The 23,654-nt window shown below is 38.4% G+C and overlaps 1 protein-coding gene across 3 annotated transcripts in view; it reads right to left on the bottom strand.

The window, feature by feature from the left end:
• Positions 1-4,369: 4,369 nt before the first annotated feature.
• Positions 4,370-23,654, bottom strand: part of cacnb4a (calcium channel, voltage-dependent, beta 4a subunit) — a 45,247-nt gene continuing 25,962 nt past the window's right edge. For all 3 annotated transcript variants that reach the window (XM_084724884.1, XM_084724882.1, XM_084724883.1), the window contains 12 exons: positions 19,122-19,241; positions 18,074-18,196; positions 16,114-16,241; positions 14,232-14,311; positions 14,007-14,026; positions 13,735-13,815; positions 9,233-9,291; positions 9,018-9,127; positions 8,730-8,881; positions 7,487-7,582; positions 6,467-6,643; positions 4,370-5,375 (listed from right to left, as the gene is read on the bottom strand). In XM_084724884.1, the coding sequence (XP_084581010.1) occupies positions 5,112-5,375; positions 6,467-6,643; positions 7,487-7,582; positions 8,730-8,881; positions 9,018-9,127; positions 9,233-9,291; positions 13,735-13,815; positions 14,007-14,026; positions 14,232-14,311; positions 16,114-16,241; positions 18,074-18,196; positions 19,122-19,241 (1,410 nt within the window). In that variant the 3' untranslated portion in view covers positions 4,370-5,111. The remainder of the gene's footprint in view (positions 5,376-6,466; positions 6,644-7,486; positions 7,583-8,729; positions 8,882-9,017; positions 9,128-9,232; positions 9,292-13,734; positions 13,816-14,006; positions 14,027-14,231; positions 14,312-16,113; positions 16,242-18,073; positions 18,197-19,121; positions 19,242-23,654) is intronic.

The raw sequence follows: 23,654 nt of genomic DNA, 5'->3' as shown, positions 1-23,654 counted from the left end.
CATGCGTACTTGCGCGGTGCTGCTCAGTACATATTGTTAAACATTGAGTGAAAGGATAATAATACATGTATATTAGAATACTTATAGAGACAACGAAGACGTTTACTAATCCCAAGACATTTTTTGGAGGAAGACCTTGCTATCTGGTTCAGTTCAACATGATTTGTTCTATATTGAACTGATAATTCAAACGGAATAGCTGTCTAGTATTAATGACCCTGTTTAGAGTGACACAATGGTAAATCCTGGGAAGGAGAGGGCATGGGACAAAGTGCTAGTCCTTCTTTGTTTATTTGTTTGTTTTATCTTTATCCCTAAAGTGAGAACAAAGTTGTAATACACTGTAAAAACAAAACAAAACAGGAGTTTAGAGGAATCAATCAAAGTTTTATTTATTTAAGTTAATTTAACCTAAAATGTTATTTTCAGAAGATAAGACATGGTTGTTTAGTATTGAATTCAGTCTCTACCACCTTAAATTTAAGAAATTCACATTGTCTTTGTGTCTGTACTGGAACAATCACACCCGCAGATGTGATTTCTTTATGTGTAATGAAGAATTGACTTTTCCATTTGAGAAAATGTGTGTTCTCAAACGCAAATGAATTAATATCAGGTTTATTTGACTTCAAAAGTTTGTTTTGGTTAGGAGTATTTTTTACAGTGTACTGAGTGTTTCTCAATAAAGGTTAATTAAACTAGAATGCTATTACTTTTGCTGGGATAAAATAAATTCACATAAAATAATCACACTGTAATAATTTTCACAAACTTGTTATTGTCTACCACAGATACAGAATTTTAGATTATTTTTGTATATAATACTATATACAATCTTATATATTATACTGAATGATTATACTGAACTGTAATGAAGAGTTTAATCTATTAGTTGACCTGCAGAAAATTTACAAGCAACAATTTTGACAACCGAGACGTTTTTTCACAGAAAATGCAAAATATTCTCTCTCAAATGGGAATTTTTGACCGTTTTCTGCTATGATAGCAGACATTTGAGTAGGGATGAAAAACACCAAAAACTCACAGTACAATAAAAGGTTCACAATGGTAATGTTAAAAAACAAAGACTGAATCTGAATAATAAATCTGATGTGCACAGTATTTTTTTGTTTTTATATATTTTTTTTCTTTTAACTTAAATTAAAGTTGCCAGTTGTGACCTAAGCAAAAACTTGGCATGACTTGTCTTTGGCAATGAATGCTTGCATGATGTTTGTACAACTGCAAAATGAAAACAGTCAACAGTCATTTAAAAAAATAATAAAATTAACTGAAATAATTTGATATTGATGTAATATCACTTTAAATTTTGTCACAGTCCGGTACAGTATGGAGATTTTTTTTTCTATTGTGATATTGCGATTATTTGATATGAGTTATTGAATACTGATAGGGAAAAACAAGCAATTTGAAGACATTACATTAGGATCCCAGAAAATGTACTATTTCATTATTTTCTGACATTTTATAAACAAAATGATTAATAGATTTATCAAGAAAGTATATTATATTATAGTTTACAACAGGTGTGTGTATGGTTTTGAACAAAAAACAATGCTACCCATACAACAGCATAAGGGCAGTTTATTTCATTACAATTGTAAAATGACAGTGCACACAAACTTCTAATCAATGCATCATTCTCTCACAGGCAGTATTCAAATCTTTTAAATTGTTGCTCCAGAGTTTTGAAACAACACCAATAAAAGCTACTGTATATGGCAGATAAGAACAGAAGTCTCCTTGTCAGTCTTTCTTTTCCTGAATCACTGAAGCACTATGAGATCTCTGGCCTATGAACTTAAAAATAATTAACTTGAGATTTTCAACAAATATTAAATTACAAGATATGATGATATGTTATTAAAATATGATATATGAATCCTGCATTAACCGGCAGCATACAAGTGAATTTGTCACATTAAAAAATGTAGGGAACTCCTCTACATTTCCATGAAAGTAGCAAGTAAAAGACATTGTGACAAATGCAGCGCAGTCTTGACCAAGTGCTTTCAGATTACACACACAGAGTCTTCAGTGAAACAAAAAAGAAAAAGTTAGAACTGAAAATATAAAGGGGACCTGTTAAATTGCTACTCGATGAAAATGTGTCAGTTATTTATTTTTTTATGAAACCTTTAGTAATAAAATAAGATGGAGGTAAGTTATTTTTTTAAATCAGATATTGGTCACCGTATGCAAGATTTTTGAAGAGAAAGTGAATGTAATGCAATTTAATGGACTGAAAATGAAACTTTAAATAAACGAAGGTTTCTTTCCTTCAATTATTTTGACAGTATTTACATAATGGAAGCCCTCAATATAAGTCACTCACTAAAATCCAATTATATCAGTTCCACATGGTGTTCTGTCAAACACATGACAGAAAACAGCAGTTAATAAATGCATGGCATATGAAAAACATGCTGGCATGAGCATTCTACACTTTTAGAAGTAAGGGTTTCAAATGCGTTCCTCCTGAAGGGCCGAGGTTCTACTCAGAACCATTTGCTTGTGAAGAACCTTTTTTTAAGGAAGGGTTTGTCAAGGGGTCCTTGAAAGACTAAAGGTTCCATTAAGAACCCCTTTTATCCAAAGAACCCTTTTCGGAAGAAAGACTTCTGTAGAGGATTGTTGCGATCCACGAAGAACTCATTCATCAAGGGTTTTTGGTACCATAAAATAAAAATATTCTCAGTAGAACCCCCTGGGTGGGTTCTAGATAAAACCTTTGGAATACAAAAGGGTTCTCAGTAGAACCTCCTTAACGGGTTCCAGATAAATTCTTGGAATGTAAAAGGGTTCTCAGTGGAATCCTCCAGGTGGGTTCTAGTTTAAAAAACAACCCTTGGAATATAAAAGCATTCTGCGTAGAACCCCTTGAGTTGGTTCTAGATGAAACCCTTTGAGTATATATAGGGTTCTTGGTAGAACCCTGTGGGTGGGATTTAGATAAAATTCTTGGAATGTAAAAGGGTTTTTGGTTAAACCCCCTGGGTGGGTTCTAAATTAAAAACACTTGGATTATATAAGGGTTCTAAGTGGAAATTCCAGGGTGGGTTCTAGATTTAAAAAAAATTCCTTGGAATACAAAAGGGTTCTCAGTAGAACCCTCTGAGTGGGTTCTAGATATGACTATTGGAATATAAAAGGGTTCTCAGTAGAACCCCCTGAGTGGGTTCTAGATATGACTATTGGAATATAAAAGGGTTCTCTGTAGAACCCCCTTAGTGGGTTCTAGATAAAATTCTTGGAAAATGTAAAAAGATTTTTTGGTAGAATCCCCTGGGTGGGTTCTAAATAAAACACTTGGAATGTAAAAGGTTTCTTGTTGGAACCTCCTGGGTGGGTTCTAGTTAAAACCCTTGGAGTATATCACTGGGTGATCTTGTTCTTGTGTGTCTCTGTAGAATATCTCATTGAGAGTTCTCGGTGAAACCTTTCACAGACTGCTGTTGGCATAACTCTTTATGTTGGGTTCTAGGTAGAACTCTCTGAAAAGATTCCAAGTGGAAACTTTATAAAAGGTACTACCAAAAACCTGACAGGATTCTCCAATGGGGACAAGGTGAAGAACCCTTTATGGTTCTAGTTAGCACCTTTATTTCTAAGAGTGTAGTGACCCCTGTCCTGGAAGTGCTCCTTCCTTATAATAGCTTTTTGTAACAACTACATCATAAAATCTCTTAACAATTTAACATAATGCTCAGAATCAAATCCCCATCAGATGGGTGAGAACATGAACGCTACATCTGTCAGCACACTTCTAGGTCTAAACGACCTCTCATTCCTGAGGTTTGGAGCTGTGACATGTTTTAGTATGCATGAAATTTATATTTCTGTCTCGATATGGTTAATGACAAAAAAAAGGGCATTAAGAAACATTGTAAAAATGAAAAAGTTGAGAAAACGCAAAATTTCAAGCCAACTTACTCAAACTCTTCAGTTTTGAAAAAGCTCTACCAACTGATAATGTTGCGATAATTTACTTTTCTTTTTTTAAATAAACTTAAATCTTTGAGTTTTAGAAACCCACAAAAGTTGGTATTTCAAAAATTGCTGAGCAAACATGTTGAAGTGAAGGTGACTAATTGTTAATAATTTGCTCTTCTTAGGCGCAACCATTTATAATTATTTAAAATAATTTTCAAGCACTCAGACAATGACAAATCAGGTTCCCTGCTCACTGTGAAAAATTTTGAAATATACATTTTTTTTAGGTTTCTAAAGAAGAAAAATATATTATCTCAACAAAAGATTATAGGCCCGCAAAGCTTCAAAACTTATTTTGTGTTTGAGTTTGATTCAAAACTCAAAAATCTAGTGAAGGCAGTTGCCTTAAATTATGAGTTTTCTCAACTTTTTTTTATTATTGGTGAATAAGAACGAAGGGGCACAGGGAGCTAATGTAAGAACCCTGAAGAGAACAGCACAACACCATCCATGTCACTTCAAAAACAAATGTGTAAAACTCTGAATTTGGGAACAGGCTTCCACGGGGTTTATTACACTCACATCAAAGGACAATGGCAAACAAAATTGAGGAGCATTACGGATGCATTACACTCTGCTTCTACCTGCTCCTGGATGCGTGCAAACAGGTTCTGTGCTGATCATCACCCATAGGTGCTCTCGCTGTCTGGCACTGGCTTGTGGCAGGTGGTGACCTGTAATTACAGTCCTAACCTGCATGCTACAGTAACAGCTGAGATGGCGGGGAGGGTCCAGAAGAGCCTACTGTACATCGCACACTATCACCTGCTAGTGTACTTCCCTCACAAGCCACCTCTGGGGCATTTTCAGATCAGGTTCAGCTTACGCCTTCCCTTTAAAACATAACGTTTCTGCTCTTGTGCTACTTTCATATCCAGTCCCTTCCTTTGTTCACATCAAAGCAAGAGCAGGATTTTTATTTATTTTTTTTTTTAGGTTCAAATGCTCATTTGGCAGGAGCCAAGGCCAAAGGGAAAATGAGGTACTACACATTGATACAAGGTTGTTACAGTCCAAATGAGTGTAGTAGTTTCAGTAGTCCTTGGTGGTTGGTTAGAGACAGACAAGCCTACACTTTGTTTACAGCAGGCCACAGCTCAAAGCCGGTGCCTTGAGTCCTGGCTGTAGCCTCCTGGGGATCCTCGGTTACGATGAGGCTTGTAAGAATCGTGGTAGGGGTCCTGGTAGTCCTCCTCCACCAGAGGGGAGTGGTCCCGGCTGTGCTGTGAGCCCGAGGACAGGCGGTTGCGATTTTTCCGTGCCCGTTCATTATGGTAGTTCTCGTCGGCGGGCATCAGGCTTCGACGCTCGACGGGTGAATGGTCTGTTGTCGTGTGGTTGCTGTTGCGGTTTCTCTGGGCCTGTTTGAGGGAGGAAATGCTCTGTAAAGTGTATTGCTTTGTGAAATTTTATTATTTGACACAACAACTTAGGATGAACACAGTAAGTATGCAGGATTCATGATTTTAGACATGATACAAAACTTGAAAAAGCTCTGCAAAGTACTGCAAAGGTTTAAAAAGCAGATCTAATGTGTTTATTTAATGCAAACACTTGCTGATATAAGTATCATATTTAATGACATAAGAACATGTATGTCAGAAAATGGTTAGATATACTACAAAAAGTAACTGATGGAAAAAAAAAATCATATTCACTAAGGCTACTTTCATACTGCAAGTCTAAGTACTCAATTCTGATTTATTGCTTTTTGCTTTTATGGCTTTTTGCGGAGCAATGGCTGCTATTTCTCTATGGAGGGGTGTGTGGATGTTGAGTCAGAGACAGCAGCGGTTGGATTATGATGCGAATGCCTTCAACGAAACAGATTTCCTCTAAAATTTGAGGATGTCAAGGGATACTTTTAACTACATTCGTCTCCTCAAGAGTTTTGTGGCAAGTGAATGCTGGAAAAGTCACATTGATCCTGTTATGAGAGTTCAAAAGATCTGATTCCACGTGATTTGTGCTGTTCACACTGTCATGAGATGTAATCTGAGTCACATGTGAGTGAAAAAAATATATATAAGCAATCATATTAGCAGAGTAAAAGAGGATGTTTAACAAAAAAAGATAAAAACAGATTAGTTTTAGAAATAAAGACATCAGCGCTGTGTAATTTTATTGACAACTAGAGGAGTGCTCTTGCACAGTTCTCTACCGGGAGACATAGAAACAAGGATGGTGGGTATTGTAACAGAGCAAACTATATTTACTTAACAAGGAAACAATAAATGGGACAGTATTTTCAAGAGCTGATTGTAACTTTCAGCCTGTTGCTATAAAATCTGACTGTGGCAATAATTTGTGCAGCTAAACCAGAGGGCTGATAAATGTGAAGTTATATTTTAGTGCAACACACTGATAAATAATGAGAGTTCAGACTTTAAACAAATTCACAAAGAAAGAGAAGATAACTTCTTAGTTTCTTTCTTTGACATGACAAGTTCACCTGAATGGCAGCGGGATACGGGGAGAGCGCGGTGGAGCCCAGATTGCGTCCCAACAGGGGGTTGAGTGGCGTGCTGAGCGAAGTGTGTGTAGCACGCCAGTATGCCTCCAGGTACTCTGCCAGGTGTTCACACGCGTCTTCCAGCTGGTTCTCATCCAGAATAATATCAAACATCTCCTGAGGTGAGAAAGGAAGAGAGGAAAGTGTAGCTGTTGCTGCTGCTGCTGCATATGGATGTCTTTTCAAAGTTTCACTGATGGTGGTTGCAGAACAAAATCTAGCTAAGTAGTTCAGTGTTTCCCCTCGGTTGATTGCTGCTGGGGGGGATTTCCTCATTGTACCACTTACTGCCACACCAAATTCCATTCTCAAAGTTAACGCTTTAAAGTGTCTTTGCCAATGTAGACTCACAAAAGAATATTTATCAGTTACTTTTTTTGAAATCCACACGAGCAACTCTTCACATCTGCATAAATTAGATCCACTACACAGCACTTATCTAAAAAGAAAATATCTCACTTTCTTAACTGGTTCACCGATTATCCCTGACTATCTTGCCATCACACAGCCTTTTTTGACAGGAAATATAGCGTACACTTGAACAGATATTGATTTTTGAATTACTTTTCAAAATTCACACGAACTCTTTATATCAGCATGTACTAGATTCACCACACAACACTTATTTAAAAAGAAAACACTTTTTCAGCTGATCGCCTCTGTTATTTCTCTTTTTCCAAAACAGTGTGGAAGAACAAGAGCAAAAAAAAAGAAAAAAGAGTAAATGCCAGGAGTTGTTGTTGTTGTGTTTTGTGTGTTAACTGCATGGCAAATTAATCAGTGCACACAACGCCAACTTGCCTCTTAATTACAAGCAAAACTTCCAGCAAACTTCACAGAGTACAACGAACTCAAAACAGCATCATCAGTCTGTCTTACAATCTGTCTGGCAAAGCTACCCAAGACTGGGGAAACACTGTTGCTTGTCTAGATGTAAAAGGGTGTTTGAAGCTGACTCACAGAAGGACACTGTGCTAGTTTTTCCGCTGCAACAAGCTGCACATTCAGGTGTTTGCTTTGAGATTTCCCTCTTGATTTGATCAGCCGCTGTAGGACCTGCAGGAAGGAAATATACAGTGGAACAACACAAGGAAATATCTCCAATTATGGAATAAAGACCAACTACAGAACGTTAGGGTTGCCAGGTCTCAAAGTCATGCCTTCTGCCTAAATGTGTTTCCTCACACTTTGAAAAGTAAATAGCAGGTAAATGAGTAAGGCTGTTCCTTAGAATTTGTTTTTTTATCACTTCTAAACAAAGCTAATCCTCAAAAGATACCAACTGAACCTTTAAAGGGATAGTCAAGATTTTTAAATGGGGTTGTATGAGGTATATCAGTGTATTACACACAATAGATGGCAGGCGACACGCCTTCAGTTTGGAGAAACACCAGTGTAGTAAGCTTAGAAGCTTAATACTGCGACAGACCCAATCAGCAGCAGAATGCATTTTAGGCACCAACAAGAAGCCGCCCTAAAAATAATCAAGATCAGGATAAGTGTATGGTATATTTAGAATATTTTCAATGCTTTGATCTGCCATCAGACAGCCTTTTGTGAAAAGAAACCTCTATTATATAAGCTACAGTAAATACTGCTCTCTCCAAACCAACCAAACTCCACAGGCAAATTCAGTAACTTTACCTTGCAGAACATGGGAGTTGCTGGCCAACTACTGCCTCAATCTACTAGGTGGTTTGTGCTGTTGTGTGACTTTGGTGCTTTAAAAGGATAATTTGGATTCACCAAAGTCATGCAACAACACAAACAAACTAACAATTTGAGGCAGCAGTAGACCAGAAACTCACTCATTCTGCAAGGTAAAATTACTTATTTCTCGTGTGGAGTTTGGTTGGTTTAGAGAGACTGATATTTGGCTTATAAAGCGGTGGTTTATCATCAGTAAAGGCTGTCTGATGAGAAATTAAAGTGTTGAAAGTATTCTAAATATAATAAACACTTATCCTGATATTTAATTTTTTTTAGGTGGACCTTTTTAAGTGGCTAAAATACCTTTTGTTGCAGAGTCCACAATAGTACATTGCTTAGCTTCCATGTTTGCACTCCTCTCTGCTTCTCCTAACAGGGGGCGTGCTAAGTGACATCTACTGTAAGTACCTCATACAACCCCACATTAAATCATCCCTTTAAGAATGTGTACAGACGTTTTATTGGGTGGCTATCTAGCATCCTTCAATCTTACCTTAGGCGAGGACACTTTAACATGGACAATAATGGGTGCTAATGAGGTCTTGATGAGCTGTGCTGGGTGGTTAATGGTGTCTGCATCCAATATGACCAGCTGTAGAGACCTGGCCAGCTCAAAGATCCTTTCTATTTCACTCTGGACCTCCGCTACAAGGAGACAACAACAAGATATAGCAGAACAGCTATGAACAAGAAGAAATATGAAGGTCATTACAAAACATTCCCGGTCTCAACACCTACAAGACATGCACATCATTGAGTGAAACAGTTCCTGTAGCTTTACCAAGGCTGGAGCGGGTGTTGGATCTCTCAATGATGGCCCTCTTACTGGGGTTGTTTAGTACTGACCTCTTGGCCAACGATATGTCAGCTGTTACCCTTGTGATGGATATCCTGAAACAGCACAAAACGCTTGTCATACAGGGCAAACTGGCAGCAGGATGATGATGATGATGATGATGTACTGTACTACAGACCAACTTCGCTTTGACTGCTCACCTCCCATCGAACCTGTGCTTCAGGAAGTCAAACAGCGCCTTCTGCATCATATCTGTCACCTACATTGATTTGTCAGTGAGAAGGCAGAGAACACAAGAAGAAGAATATCAGGTCAGTGAAAGGGATCATCTATTGTCTATAGCATGGAGCATCTATAGCATCCCCGAGTTTGGAGAATCAGACAGAAGTAACAGCACAAAGCTAAATGACGTACTTCTACATACATTGTCATACATTGTATTTTAGCCTCCAAAATAAAAGCCCACTTAAAAAGAAAGAATCAGTATTTATTCAAGTGTATGCTATATTATAACATTTCTTGAAGAGGACATTGGTAGAGTTTTGAGGCATTTAAAAAAAAATCTTTTTCAAATATTACAAAAATTAAGGAATTTAGAAAGATTATACTGGCACTGTCCATAGCAGTGCATTACTTAGCTCCCTACACCATTACCTGTGCTGCTTCCCCAAACTGAAAGCAAGCTGACTGTTTCCTACTGCAGGTAATACACTATATATCAATAAGTACCTAATACAACCCCACATGAAAACATTCACTTTAAGAAAGACTGACCAAAGTGGCCAAGGAGAGAACACACTGTAAGTTACAAGCAAACAAAAGAGCCCTACAGCATCAACATCCCTGCAAATATAGTGAATATGCTACAGAGAAGCAAACAAGTGGAAGTGAGCAGTTAATATTCATTCTGATGCCGTCCATTTGGGCTGCTGCTGGGCCTGGTCTGCGAATTACACACTTGACCGGGCGATTTGTCTACAGCGCGCACAGTCTCTTTCCTCCTGCCTCTGCAAGAGGAATGTGGACCACATTACAGAAAGTGATTAACAGCTACAATGAGAAGTGTCTCAAAGATCAATGCACAGGTGATGGATTTGTAGCTTTTGCTGATGAAAATGAAAGCCAATCTGAGGGGTTTGACTGAAACAGAAACTCAAGATGAAGTAGCTGTTGAGAAAGTCGTCCTTAAAGGCAGACAGTCATCCTACTGGTCTGAGGTGCTTGACTCAAGGCAACAGATACACACTGTAGATACATGTAGATACACTTTGTGTTTGGCAGTGCCAGTTGTCACTCCGATTTGTTCAAATGAGCTTGACAGTGACAGAGGGTTGACAGGGGCTGCTTGTCCCTTGAGCAGAAACATTGAGCAGTTGTCAGATTGTTAATGCTATTAACATGTGCAATGACATTGTGGATCAAAAAAGGTGATTAGTTTTCCAGCTGTGCAGTGATGTAAAGTTGCTAAGCATATTTACTCAAGTAAAGAATTTATGTTTAATTTTGAAGTAGGCCCACTTTACTTTTTACATTTTATGCGACTTTTTACGTCAACTACATTCATCTGACTTAACTTACTAAAGATGTAACCATGCAAAACACTCAAGGTACAAAAATATGATGAAGGGTCTATTTATAATTAAATAATAAATCTTATGTCTACAGGCTTTTTTGTGTAAAATTTGCCCCTTTTCCTTTAATTTAAAGTGCTTTGCTTTCATTCTTTAATAAAATTAAATAAAAGCAGCCAGCATGTGCAAAAAATTGGCATGAATTGTCTTTGGCAATAAATGCTTGAACTATTTATGTAATATTGGCCCTTCATAAGTCCCACCCCTTTTTGCTCTCTGTTCCACTGACAGTTGAGCAAGCTTGATACTTCTGTCAACTTTCTCCTCTTATTTAGAGGAAGTTGTTTAAGTACTCCTGAACTTAGACATTGTATGTGCAAGGCTCATCTATGTTGACAGGAAAACCACATTTTGAAGATGGTGAAAAGATCTTACTATTGGATGTGTAAAAACAAAGTATAGCATGAGCTAACCTAAGATGTGACTCTATATGTTGTTTTTACAGGAAAAGGAGAAAGGTGACTGAGGTAGCAAGCTTTCTCAACTGTTTTTGGGTCACAGAGCAAAAAGGGAAGGAACTTAGAGAGTGTCTAGCAGAATAATAAATAATATAAAATATTGAATAATAAAGAATTACATACATATTGCAACATTTCAAATGACAATACTAAACTATGTGATTGCTAAAATGTATTTTTTAAGATTATTTTTGGGGCTTTCTTGCCTTAATTTGACAAAGACAGCTGAAGTGAAGACAAGAAACAAGGCAGAGAGAAAGGGGATGACGTGTAAAGGGCCACAGGCGGGAGTCGAACTGGCGGATGTTAGTATGTAAGCAAGTTAAAAAGATGTGGGAGAGTTTTCTTTAGATAATTTTACTTTTGAGATTATACTTTGAGGTTATTACAGTGGAAACACTACCGCTTTTGCCTCAAAAATCAACAAAATATGAATGTTCCTTGTAGCCACTTTAAGTAAAGGACCTAAACACTTTTACTAGCCCTGACTTGAACAATAAACTCTCTTATTAAGCTATTAAGCATTCTCATCCTGTGCCACTGGCAGAAAGAATAGCACTGCTAACACACAATCTTTTACATCATCAGCTTTATTGTTTGTGGAATTAAACTGCTCTCTCATATCACTTCATCAGACGGGAAGAATAAACAAAAAAAGTGTCCGACGTGATTAATAGCTAAGGTCTCTATTTCATATGGAAATGTCATTCAGTCAGACATCGTATTCCACAACCTCAGTGCAGCAGTACATTATTCTCTGTTTCTAATTTCAAACCATGCTCCACTTTTTCAGACTGATGCAGTTTACCCAGAAGGTTGTTACCACGGCAACACCAGAATGGGAGGCGAAGACTGTGATTCCATGACAACTGACTCCCACCTCCCACCACCTCCTTGGCCTCCTTTATTGTTTCCCCTTTGGTTCAAATGGTAACTGATAATCAATGAGCACCTTCAGTTTTAATGCAGCATCTCTGGGAATTTTACCTTCAGAAGGAATTAACCCAGGTGGAAATGCGAGAACCTAAGACACATGATGCGACATAAGGCTGTCAGCTTGGCCCACAATGGATGCATTGTCATTCTGAGAAAATGATATGAAGAAGAGGCAATGCGTGTTACGTTCCAAGTGGTTTCCAGCTCCGCATACTTACCATAAACTCAACTCTGTGGTTTAAAAAACAAGTTAAGCAAGCTCCACCTAAAAAACTTTTGATTTATCCAGAAATACTTGAGACCTAAAGCTGCTGAAATTTAGTTCCACGCTATTATTTCCTCACATATAAGTAAATCTCCCCCCAACAAAGATTTTTTTTCCGGTTGAATCAGATTTGCCGTACAGTTTGAATATTCAATGATTTTTCAGTTCAGTGCACAATACTAAATTTCTATATTAGTCCACATGATTATGTTTCACTAGTAAAACTCAACTTTAAAATGCATTTTTTCATCTTTGATGTGAAAACAAAAGATTTACACACAGTCAGAGAAAAGAAAAAGTGTGTGTATAGCTCGGGTATAAAAATCAGCACTTTCTCCCCAGGCTGCAGTAGCGCTCCACCTGCTGTCCAGTGTGACCTGCCCAGCATGCTCTGCATTCCTTCATGCAGTGAATTAAGGATTTATTTCGACCAAAACAGAGTTGGTAAATGTGGGAACAATCTAAAGTTGAACCAAGAGTCTAGCTACTTTGGTGAGAGCAATAAAACAGCTGTTTCTGGTTAAAACAGACATATCTTACTCTTTAAAAGGTTTGTCACTGTTGTTCTATTTTTTTTTTTTTTCAAGATTATTTTTTCAGCTTTTTGTCTTTAATCATAGGACAGCTGAAGACAGGACAGGAAAGGGGGAAGAGAGAGGGGATGACACGCAGCAAATGGGCCACAGGTGGGAGTTGAACCAGCGGCTGCTGCAGAGGACCAATAGCCTCACTACACAGGGTGCACACCCTACCAACTGAACTATAGGGGCTCCCTTGTCACTCTTGTTCTTAAAAAGTAGAAATAAATTTTACAGCCTGTCATGCTGTTGCACAGCTCAATGACAAAGCTAAAAAACAGGTGCTCACTTGTTTTCACCCTCTCTGATCATTTAACCACCAGTGCATATTGTCACAATACGTTTTTTAGTTAGTGCACCAGCTAATATACAAATATATTTATTATTTCCCCTTATTTCTAATTTCTCACTTAACTGTTCTGCTTGTACATTTCTGAACGCTTCTATCTGTTGTATCTGGTTATTGTAAAAGAATCTTAAGCGACTGATAGTTCAACGACTGGTTTGAGTCTTCCACCTTGAGGGGGCCTAGTCCCAGTGTATTTCAAGAAACTGTAATGTCAGTCTTCTGTCCTGTCAATTGTCACTCATTTTCATCATGCCAACAATATTCGTATAGAGATTTCACTGTAAAAGTGCACTTCTTAGCCTCACGCAGTAATAAAGAAAATGCCTTTGTGAAGTACATATATGTGCACTGCCTGGAATATGGGCTAAAGATATTATTAATTATAGAAAACAGTTGGCTAAGTAATATAAGGATTAAGAGATTTCCGCTGTGGCTGTGAGAAAGAGGCTGAGTCAGAACGCTGGAGGAGCAGCAGTGTGTCCTACCTCATAACCTTTCAGGGACGGTCCCACCAGGACAACTGGCCTCATGGAGGGAACCACGTCATATGGAGGGATGTGCTCAGCCTGGAGGGGCAGGAACACACACACACACACACACACACACACACACACACACACACACACACACACACACACACACACACACACACACACAAAGAGAGTCAAGATGTAATGTTAGCAAGTGCCCCTTCAAAGAAACCAAGCACTCTTCCAAGCAATATCAGTGTAAATGGAGTGATGCTTTAAACACTCACCACTTTCTGTTTCTGCTTTCCTGAAAAGGAAAGGAAAGATCAGATGAATAAGTATACACTGGACTGGGACAATATGTGGAATTATATCAGATGTTATAAAGCATCTCAATATCACAAGAGTTGAATAAATACCCCCACTGTGATACAGAGCAGAGACCAAGTCAAACAGTTCCCTCTGTAAAACAGTGTTTCCTCTCAGGGCTAAATAGACTCTGTGGGACCAACCTGCAGAGTTGGGGTTTGGCTTGAATGTGCCCGACACCATTTCTCCCAGACTGGAGGAGGAATTCCCACTGGACTTGCTGCTACAATGACAACAGCCAACAGAAAGAGAAACATGTTCATCTGAACCGAGCAAGATATCATCTTCAAACACTACTGACCTCTGGGAAACAGACAGGCTGAACTACATGTAGTTCAACTACTAGTCTAACCACAATTTGCAGTAGTTGGGTGGTAGTTAAACAACATTCAATTCTCTGTAGCATTTTCAGTAGTTTCAGTAGTTTAAGTTACATTTTCATTGTGTCCACATGATGCTTTTGGTCATGCAATATGGCACAACGTCCCATCTCACTGGCCATGGTTGTCATTTAATGACAATCACCTGCTATGTGATTGAAATGACCTGCTTTGAATTTCCCCCAAAGCTTGGATTATATGAAGTGGCAGTCAGCACACCCCTCTGTTCAGGACTACCGGTGTAGCAGGCTAAGAAATGTACTGCTGTGGACAGGGTCAGCAGCAAAAAAGTGTGTGCTATAATTAGCATATTTTCAATGCCTTACCTTACTGTTAAGACAGCCTTTTCCAATGGGAGATGACCAATTTATGAGAAAAAATATTACTCTTACCAAAAGAGCCAAACTGAATTGACAAAATCAATTCTTCTGCATCACAAAACACCGGAGTCGTTGGTCTACCGCTGCCCTGTTCGGTTAGTTTATTGCTGTTATTGTGTGAATTTAGTGTTTTAAAAGGTTAGTTCAGATTTATCACACAATAACACAGGTGAACAAACATATTGTGGTAACGGTAGACCAGCAACTCATGTGTTCATGGGATAAAATTACTGTTTTTGCCAAAGGTGTCTGGTTGAAGGAGATAGATTTGGTGGTTTCCCATCGTAAAAGGCTGTGTGACAGCAAGGTAAAGCTGGGAAAATACTCTAAATATACACTAAAACTAATAGATTTTTTTTAGGTGGACCTTTTTTCAGGTGGATAAAATAAATTTTACTGCTGACCTTGTCAATGGCAGTTCAATGCTTAGTTTACATGCTGGTACTTCTTGTCAAACACCATCTATCGTAGATAATACACTAAATGTTGATATGTAGCTAAAACAAACTCACTTCAAATAATCCAAATTATCGCTTTAAAACACTTTTTTAGTCTACCTGAGTGAAGATTGGCCTGCCTTGGTCCCTAAATTAAACACACCCACACTTGAGTCAGTTGTCAGTTCAGTACAACATAATATAAGACGATATGAGATTCCAGACTCAGATTGTGATCGTTTCCTGCTATGTAGTTTAGATGTAACTGAATTACTTTTTCAGTTTGACAAGCCATTTTTATTCATGTATTTAAGAAGTAGTTTAATTACTTTTCATTGTGAAGTAGCCAGTAGTTTGGCAAATTACCGTTTTAAACACTGTAGGTGGTGACCACAGGCTGTCTTCAGGCTACACATCATGCTAGATGTGGAAGGGTGGAAAAACTCAGGTTGACAAAACTTTTTTCTCTCGCCATTGTAACTGAGGAAAGATGATGGCCCTCAACATCTCTACTCGCCTCGGCGGCTGAAGCACATCATCCCATCTGATGGAAAATTCTGTGGTGGCCATGATCCAGGCACACCTCTGAGAGGCTGGACCACACAACACACGCACACACGCTTGGCTTTCATCCACCTCACTTCCTCCCTATCTGCCAGCTCAACTGCCAGGCTTTATTCATCCCTAAAGTGTGTCTCTCTCACCAAACACTCCAGCTCTCTTTATCCCTTTTGATCCGCGTGTCTTCTGTACAATCTCTGCTGCCGATTCCTCCACCTCCTGCACCCTCACATCCCAGTTCTCATCCTGTCCTCCTCCGCAACTTACCCGTGGAAGCGCCCTCTCTTCTGTTCCTGCTGGAGTCGAATGTTTTCCAGCTTCAGAGGGCTCGGGATGAAGCCGATGTCACAGCCTTCTTTCACCAGACGGCCGATCCACCAGTCATTGTTGAACTTCTGCAGATTGGAGATAAAACAGACAGAAAATCTCAGAGTTTCACATCACTTTGTGAGATATACCGTTATGAGTGTAGAATCTCTCATGGAAAATATGTGTATTTGGTGAGAATTAGATCATATCCAGTAAACTATTTTTTAGCAATCAATACCTTCTTGGGATGCAAAATCTGTGCATGAATTTGCAACATCTAAAGCCTTAATCCAAAAATACAACTTTCATAAACTAAACTAATGACTGGGGGCTGCAAAAATCTTTAATTTCCAGAAACTAACAGTTAGGTTAAAATTAGTACTAATAATTATTGTAAACACCAAAAGAGATATTGAACAGGCAGGTATCCTAATGTGTAAGGGAAAATGTACAGTGAGCGGGTCATTATTATGAAATAAACCCTGACAGCGTAGTGCAGGATTTGAATCATCCTGAAAGGATTTATTTCCCAATAATGACTCGCTCACTGTGTATTAGCCCACTTATTACATGGCTACTTAATGAAAAAGCAATAATTTGACAAAAAATATAGATTTCCACTTTGTCCTCCATAGTCTATGATCAGCACTGTGTCCAATGCAGCTATTCAGAAATAACAGACCATATTATACCGTATTACATTACATTTATTTGTCAGTTTATATCATTTTTGTGTTTAGAATACATATTTAAAACTTAAAGCTCACTTCTAGACGTGACCTGATCAGATGGCTTTCCATGAAGCTAAATGTTGCTATGGTTACCTGCTATGGTTATCTACCTTGGCAACTGATTCAGAGCGACAGTTTAAGGCCCCAGTCACACAGAGCGCAGTTTAGGCAGTGTGAAGCATCTTTTTTCCAGTTGTTTCCTAAGGCAGTGAGCATTTTGCACACTGCTAATGCGCCCCAGACACTCAAACACCCAGAGAGCCTCGTATTTTTGGAGGAGTGCTCTGAACGCCTCGAGCTGCAAAAGCTTCAGTTCTGAGCAGAAACCAGCTGGCACCTTTTGTGTTTTGTTTTTTTTCTCATTGTCCGATCAGATTATTAATTGAGGGATGAGGAAGATGCTTGGAAATAACAATCATGGAGGATAAAGTAGTGCTGGCTGTTGGTGGAAACCTGGAGTAATGTAAATTTACCAACCATAGTTACCCTTGTTTGAACAGAAAACAGCAGTATGCAGCCAAATTATAACAGTATTTGAGATTTCAGGTAAGTGGCTTTTATTCATTTAAACTGTACTAATAACTGTTAACATATAGTTCGTGGTTTCTGTTAAGCTGAAGTTAGCTCACTTTCAACATCTCCCTAGGCAAGCCGCCTGTGATGTCTCCTTTTTTTGAGAGTTTCACACAGATCTCTGTTTCCCGGGGTCCAGCATAGTGTTTGGAAACAGCTTCTCCCCCTCAATCAGAGCCAGTGTCCTCTGCCTGTCTATTTTTTATGCAGATGTTTAGGTGGCTAACTATCTACTAACTAGAAAGTTAACAACTTCTAGATAACCAAAATATAAAGGTACAGATGTGAGTTTAAGTTACAGCTCAGAACAGCTGTTTCGACAATCTGCCAGATGCACTCTGTGTGATTGGGCTGTTGACTGGAACTAAAATGTTCTATTTTAATAGGCAGCTGCCAGCCAATCAGAATAGAATATTTTCTTTGATCATGGCAGACTGCTCATGTGTTACAATTTAATGGTATAGTCTATTAGATACATATTAGTAGAACAGTAGAATATAGAACCATGAGTACAAAAGCGCATCTGCTAATGTGATTTATAAACCAAACTGATAAATTTAGTTCTCCATACAGTGCCACAGGTTTAGCATTACCAGATAAAGCTTGAATTGTACCTCTTTGATGTGGAGGAAGTCCTTGGCATCAAAGGAGACGCCAGTGCCGGCCACAGGGACGTCCTCATCCAGAGCACCACAGTAGCTGACATTGGTCCTCACAGCAAATGCAACTGCTTTAGTCTGTAAGACAGCAGTGAGGAAAGAGTCGTCAACATGGATATGTAATAGTGATGAGAGATATGGATGACATCTTTAATCATGATGTTGTTCTAGTATTTTTTTTGTAGAAATTCAATTGATAAAATGTTTGTAACAAAAACAGAGCAACAGTAAAGACATGGCTGCACAATTTCCCATCAGCAGAGTTATTACAGCACCAATGTGCTTATCAGCTCCAGCATCACAACATGCAATGAGTCTGCAGTGAGGGTTGGGTGCACTGATGAGGAGAAACTATTTCAGACCTCCTGAAAAGACTGAAGGGGACTGTGGTGATCACACCACATCCACATCCACAGCACACAGCAGCGGGTCTCACTCAGAGGCTAAAAAATCTTGATCATCCATAAGGATGGCTACTTCAAACATATCTGTCTATATACAGTATATTTCTTATTCTTTACTTTTATCCTGTGTTAAAATTGTTTTCTTTTATAAACTCCGGGGATACAGTAAGGTAAACTGATTGATCAAGCTGATCATTTTCTTTATTTTGTGATGTTTTGGTTTGTTTTTGTTCTGTATGGGCTCACCAAACCTAATTCTTGTTGACTATGTTGAAACAGCAGTGAAGTACTGAATCATTGAATCATGAATTTTTGGGGAAAAATACCAAAAACCAAAGGTTTTGCTCAAATGTCAAAAATAAAATATTATACAAATGTGTACGACATGTTATTTAAATGAAAGAACTGTACAGATTTGTACTTAAGTAGGGTTTTAAGGTATGTATAACATGCCAGACCAGAGTTACAGTGCAGTCAGTAAAACTGAATCATGTGTCTTTTCTTTGAGAGCTGTGATTATATGTGTTTCACGTGATAGACAGTACAGTATGTAGCTCTGTTCCTCTATTGCCCTGTAAATAGTTCCCAGGTAAACTGACCTTCGCTCTCTCGAGCTGGACAGTGGCCTGCTGTTCCCTCTCCTGCCGGCCGCCCTCCTTCTCCTCCTCCAGGGACACATCCGAGTCAGACGGTCGGCTTGTGTAGGAATCAGCTGAGCCCTGGAGAAGAACAGGCCACAGAAGATGGAAATAACATGTTACCAGGGGTGGATAAAAAGTACAAGCACTGATCAAACAACCACAGGGTTACAACCTTCTTTATGTGATATAGATCAAGACATCCAGGGGACAAAATCCATTAATAAACCAAAGTAATGTGTAATTTGATATGCCCTGTTCAAAACTAAACATCTAAATGCAAAGCAGTGCAAATAGATACAGGACATAATAAGAGGCTGTTTCTTAAAACCACAGAGACTGAATGAATGGGAGTGGGAGGTTACAGACACCCAGGTGTGTGCATGTGTTTGTGTGTGTGGGTTGCTTTGTCACATGACTGGTTGTACTCCTCTCCATACAGGATCAAAGGCTGACAGATAAAAGATAGTGAACCGCCTGGGAGGGAAGGCTCAGAAAAATGGAGTTTTTATTTATATATATATATTTTTATAGATATAGATAGAATAGATACAATTAGAAAAAAACAACTGCAGACACAATACTCACTTACTAGATGTCAACAACAAACCCTGCCTCATTTGCTTTGTAATCATCGTAAATTGAGTAAATATGTATTAGAATTATGTATATAATTACTCCCTTTTATCTACAATCTCACAGAAAAACTCCACTTAACCTTGAATGAAGGAAAAACACTGCTGCACTGACCTCTATGGGTTGAAAGTCTGTTGCACTTCTGAAGACACCTTTCATCACAGGAACAGAGCTTCAAGTTGTGTAATGATGTAATAATCACTTGGGCCTGTGTCTGAATCTCCTCCTGGGTTATGTATTATCTAAGTCATTTTATTAAAGCAATATGTAACAACTATACAGCCACAATCAAGTTCTAAGAAAATGCTCCGACCTGCTCTATTCCTCTTTCCTTTCCTTTGATTTCACCCATCTTTATGTGTTGTCAAAACATTTTCGTATGTGAGGACACTTCTTGGCCATACCCTAAAATCAGATTATATGTGTAGTGTGTGTATGTGTGTACTCCTCTGGGACTCCTCTCCTCCATCCCAACACCACCAGTCTGCCTCAGGCTGGAGATCAGCCTCATACCATCACTATCAGCGGAGTCATCTCCGTCTAACTCACCCCTCGTCCTTATTAGCTACAAGTCAGTGGCTGCTGGGTCAGAGCAGCAGTAAAAACGCCCACCCACTTATTCAAGGCAGAGAGAGAGATATCTTCAGAGGCAGCAAGATTATGACTAGCTGAGGAAAATGTGCAAACATATACAGAAGAAACGGTGGGTGCACAGAGACGTGCGTTTCCCCTCAGCAGACAGTTATTACAGCACCAATGTGCTCATCCAGCTCCAGCGTCACATGCTGCAAACCTGCAGTGAGGGATTTCAGACCTCCTGTTGAAGACATCGGTAGTGACGATCACACCACATCCACAGCACACAGCAGGTGGAGATCTCAACCCAAGGCCACTGTGCTTTAGAGACGTACAAAGATGGCTCCGTGGTACTCTGTTCTTTTAAATTCTACCATATATCTTTTTTTGATCCTATAGCTTGTATCTCTATTACACATCGCAGCGTCAAATTAGACTGAAGCATTTTTAGTAAGGGTACTTATTTAAAAGACATATTGTAGCATTCCTTGAAATAAAAACTACAATTCCAAAAAGTTGGGATGCAGTTTAAAACGTAAATAAAACAAGACTGAAATGATTTTCAAATCCTTTCGATTTATATTCATTTGAATACAGTAGAAGTTTTCAAACTGATGAATTTTGCAACATGTTGCAAAAAAAGTTGGGACAGGGACAACAAAAGACTGGTAAAGCTATGGAAAGCTGTGTTAGTGCCTGTAGCATGGAAAATAATAACACATTCTGCACATGTTACAGCAGCATGGCTTCCTTGTAAAAGAGCGCTTACTGAGTGTTGTTAACAGAAAAGGTGATATATCACAGTAGTAAACATGGCACTGCCTAAACTTTTTTTCAAACATGAGTCTATATTCACAAAAAACAAGTTAATCAGTTTGAACATTAAATAACTTGTTTTCATACTGTATTAAATTGGAGTTAAGTAGAAAACTATTTGCAAATAACACTGTGTTTTCATTCACATTTTACACAACGTCAAACTTTTTGGATGCATTTGCTCAAAAAATATTGTTAAATTGGATTCTGACACCATCCTGGCCAGGTGAATGCATCAGCATAAGGCTACCTGCTCCTGACAGTGAAATGAAAAGTACACACTTCACACACCTGAGCAGGGCCTGTGAGTGAATCCCAGGCAAATGGACTTGTACTCTGAATCCATCAATCATCAAAGATTGCTAAATCTACAGTGTGTACTGTAACAGTGTTGACTTATAGTTTGCTCACATTGTCTGCACACAGCGATGATGCATGTGTAACCAGGACATCTTGGCTCTGAGGACGTCACCTTTGGCTGACCAGTACTGGACCTGTTTGTGCTGCCATGTGGGAGATCTGGCTGCAGGTCCAATTTGATACAATTGCACCAAGTAATAATGAATCTGTGTGTTACATATAGTGAAATAGCTGCACATTTGTTTTCATATAACTCAAAAAAATAACGTGGTTAAAAAATGGCAGAATAGTTCCCCTCTGCACTCAGAAAGGCAGAAATGGTTGTCTTGTCATTAGCAATTTCTCTGATTTATTTAGTGTTTACAGTTTTGGTTGCTAACTACATTATCAGGCACAATGTGATCTGTTGTGACAGTCCAAAAATGATGCATGTAGCAGCACAGAGCCAGAAGTTCAACTTTGAATAACTTTGACCCCAGCTATTCTGACTTTTGTAAGTGCTCAAGGGGAGATGACTGCTTGGATGGGAGACAAATTAAGGTGTGTTTATGAATACAGGTAGAGGGAGAAGAATATACACACATCACGGAGGTGCAAGGCTATCAGAGACAGCTTCAAAGAAGAAGGTCATGACTGCACACTTACTCCATGCCACAAAAAGTCTGACTGACAATGTTTTGATCATTTCTAGTCATTCTGACCTGATGAAGACCCAAGTCAGATTGTAACTTGGTAAATTAAACTTTTTGTTGAATGCAGTAAGTTTGCAGGTATTACCTTTTTTTTTTTTAACTGTTTCTGAATACAGCCTGAGTGAGGATTACACAAGAATAACTTCCCAAAACCTTAAATAAACTCACAGGATAACAGTTGTGCTGTCTTCATTTTCACTTTTCCACCTGTAATAGTAGCAATCTTACTAACTAGCTAACAGTATAACTAACGGTAGTATTTACCTATAGTAGCTAATGGTAGTCTTCACTAACACTCGTTAATGGTCGTGTTAACTAACAGTAATTAAAGTTAGTTTTTGTTAACAGTAGCTAAATGCAGTGTTAGCTAACAGCAGTGAACAGTAATGTCAGCTAAATTGTGTAATCCATACAACTGCTATTTTATTGCTTTTCGACTCAAAAAACAGCACGCGTATCACACTATTAAAATGTCCTTAGGAGCAGTTTCTGGTGTGCCGACCTATTTTTTTTATTTTTTATTTTATTGCTTTTACACAAAGGATGCTAGATAGAACAACTATTGTCTTAGTCTAGTGGCTTTAGTTTCAATGCTACTGACTGTTGAATTGTTTTTGTTTTGCAATTGTTCATACATAATTCAACCCTTCATTGCTAAAGACAAGTCATGGCTTGCATGCATGCATGCTCAGGTAATGTCTGACAATTTTGATTTTATTTCATTAAAGGAGAACAAAGGAAACAAATCTTATATGAATAAAAATGCTGTTTTTTCAAGTCATCATTTTTCTTTGGTTTTTAATATTCCGATAAATATTGTATTGCAGACTTTTTATCCTGGTATTATCGCACCTTACGTGTTTGTTATCGTTGCATAACTACTTGTAGTGCATCAAGCATAAGCGCTTCAAATACAAACTAACGTTAGTAGTGGCTTTGCAATGCAACTAACATTGGTTAAATGCTAAATAAATATAATCCTTTTTATTTTATATTTTCTACAGGTAAACTGAGACTAAAAACATACGTCATGTTATTATACAATTTACAAACTGCAATTAAAAGACTCACCCTCAATATAAACGGCTCAGTCTAAGGTAATGAAAATACAGTGTTTCTCATTTTCAGGTGATTAAACACTTTTGAATACTATTTTCCATTTCTGCCATATTCTGCCAACAAATCCCTGCAGATATCACACACCGGCGATTTAATGAATCATGGCAGTGTTTTTCACTCTTTCACTCTTTCTACTCCAGTTAGCTGTTCTTCTCCATCCTGTCTCTGTGATGGAGTGAGATGTTGCCGCTGTGTAACACAAGATCTGTACTTCACGCTACACTACAGCTGAGTAATCACTACATTAGCATAAACACTGGACGCCTGCCCCATAGGCAAAGAACAACAAGCTGAG

This window comes from Lutjanus erythropterus, chromosome 8, assembly GCF_056507025.1.
Source record: "Lutjanus erythropterus isolate fLutEry1 chromosome 8, fLutEry1.hap2, whole genome shotgun sequence".
Lineage (NCBI taxonomy): Eukaryota > Metazoa > Chordata > Actinopteri > Lutjaniformes > Lutjanidae > Lutjanus > Lutjanus erythropterus.
The sequence above is the reverse complement of the archived record's forward strand: the minus strand, read 5'-3'. Positions and strand labels throughout refer to the sequence as shown.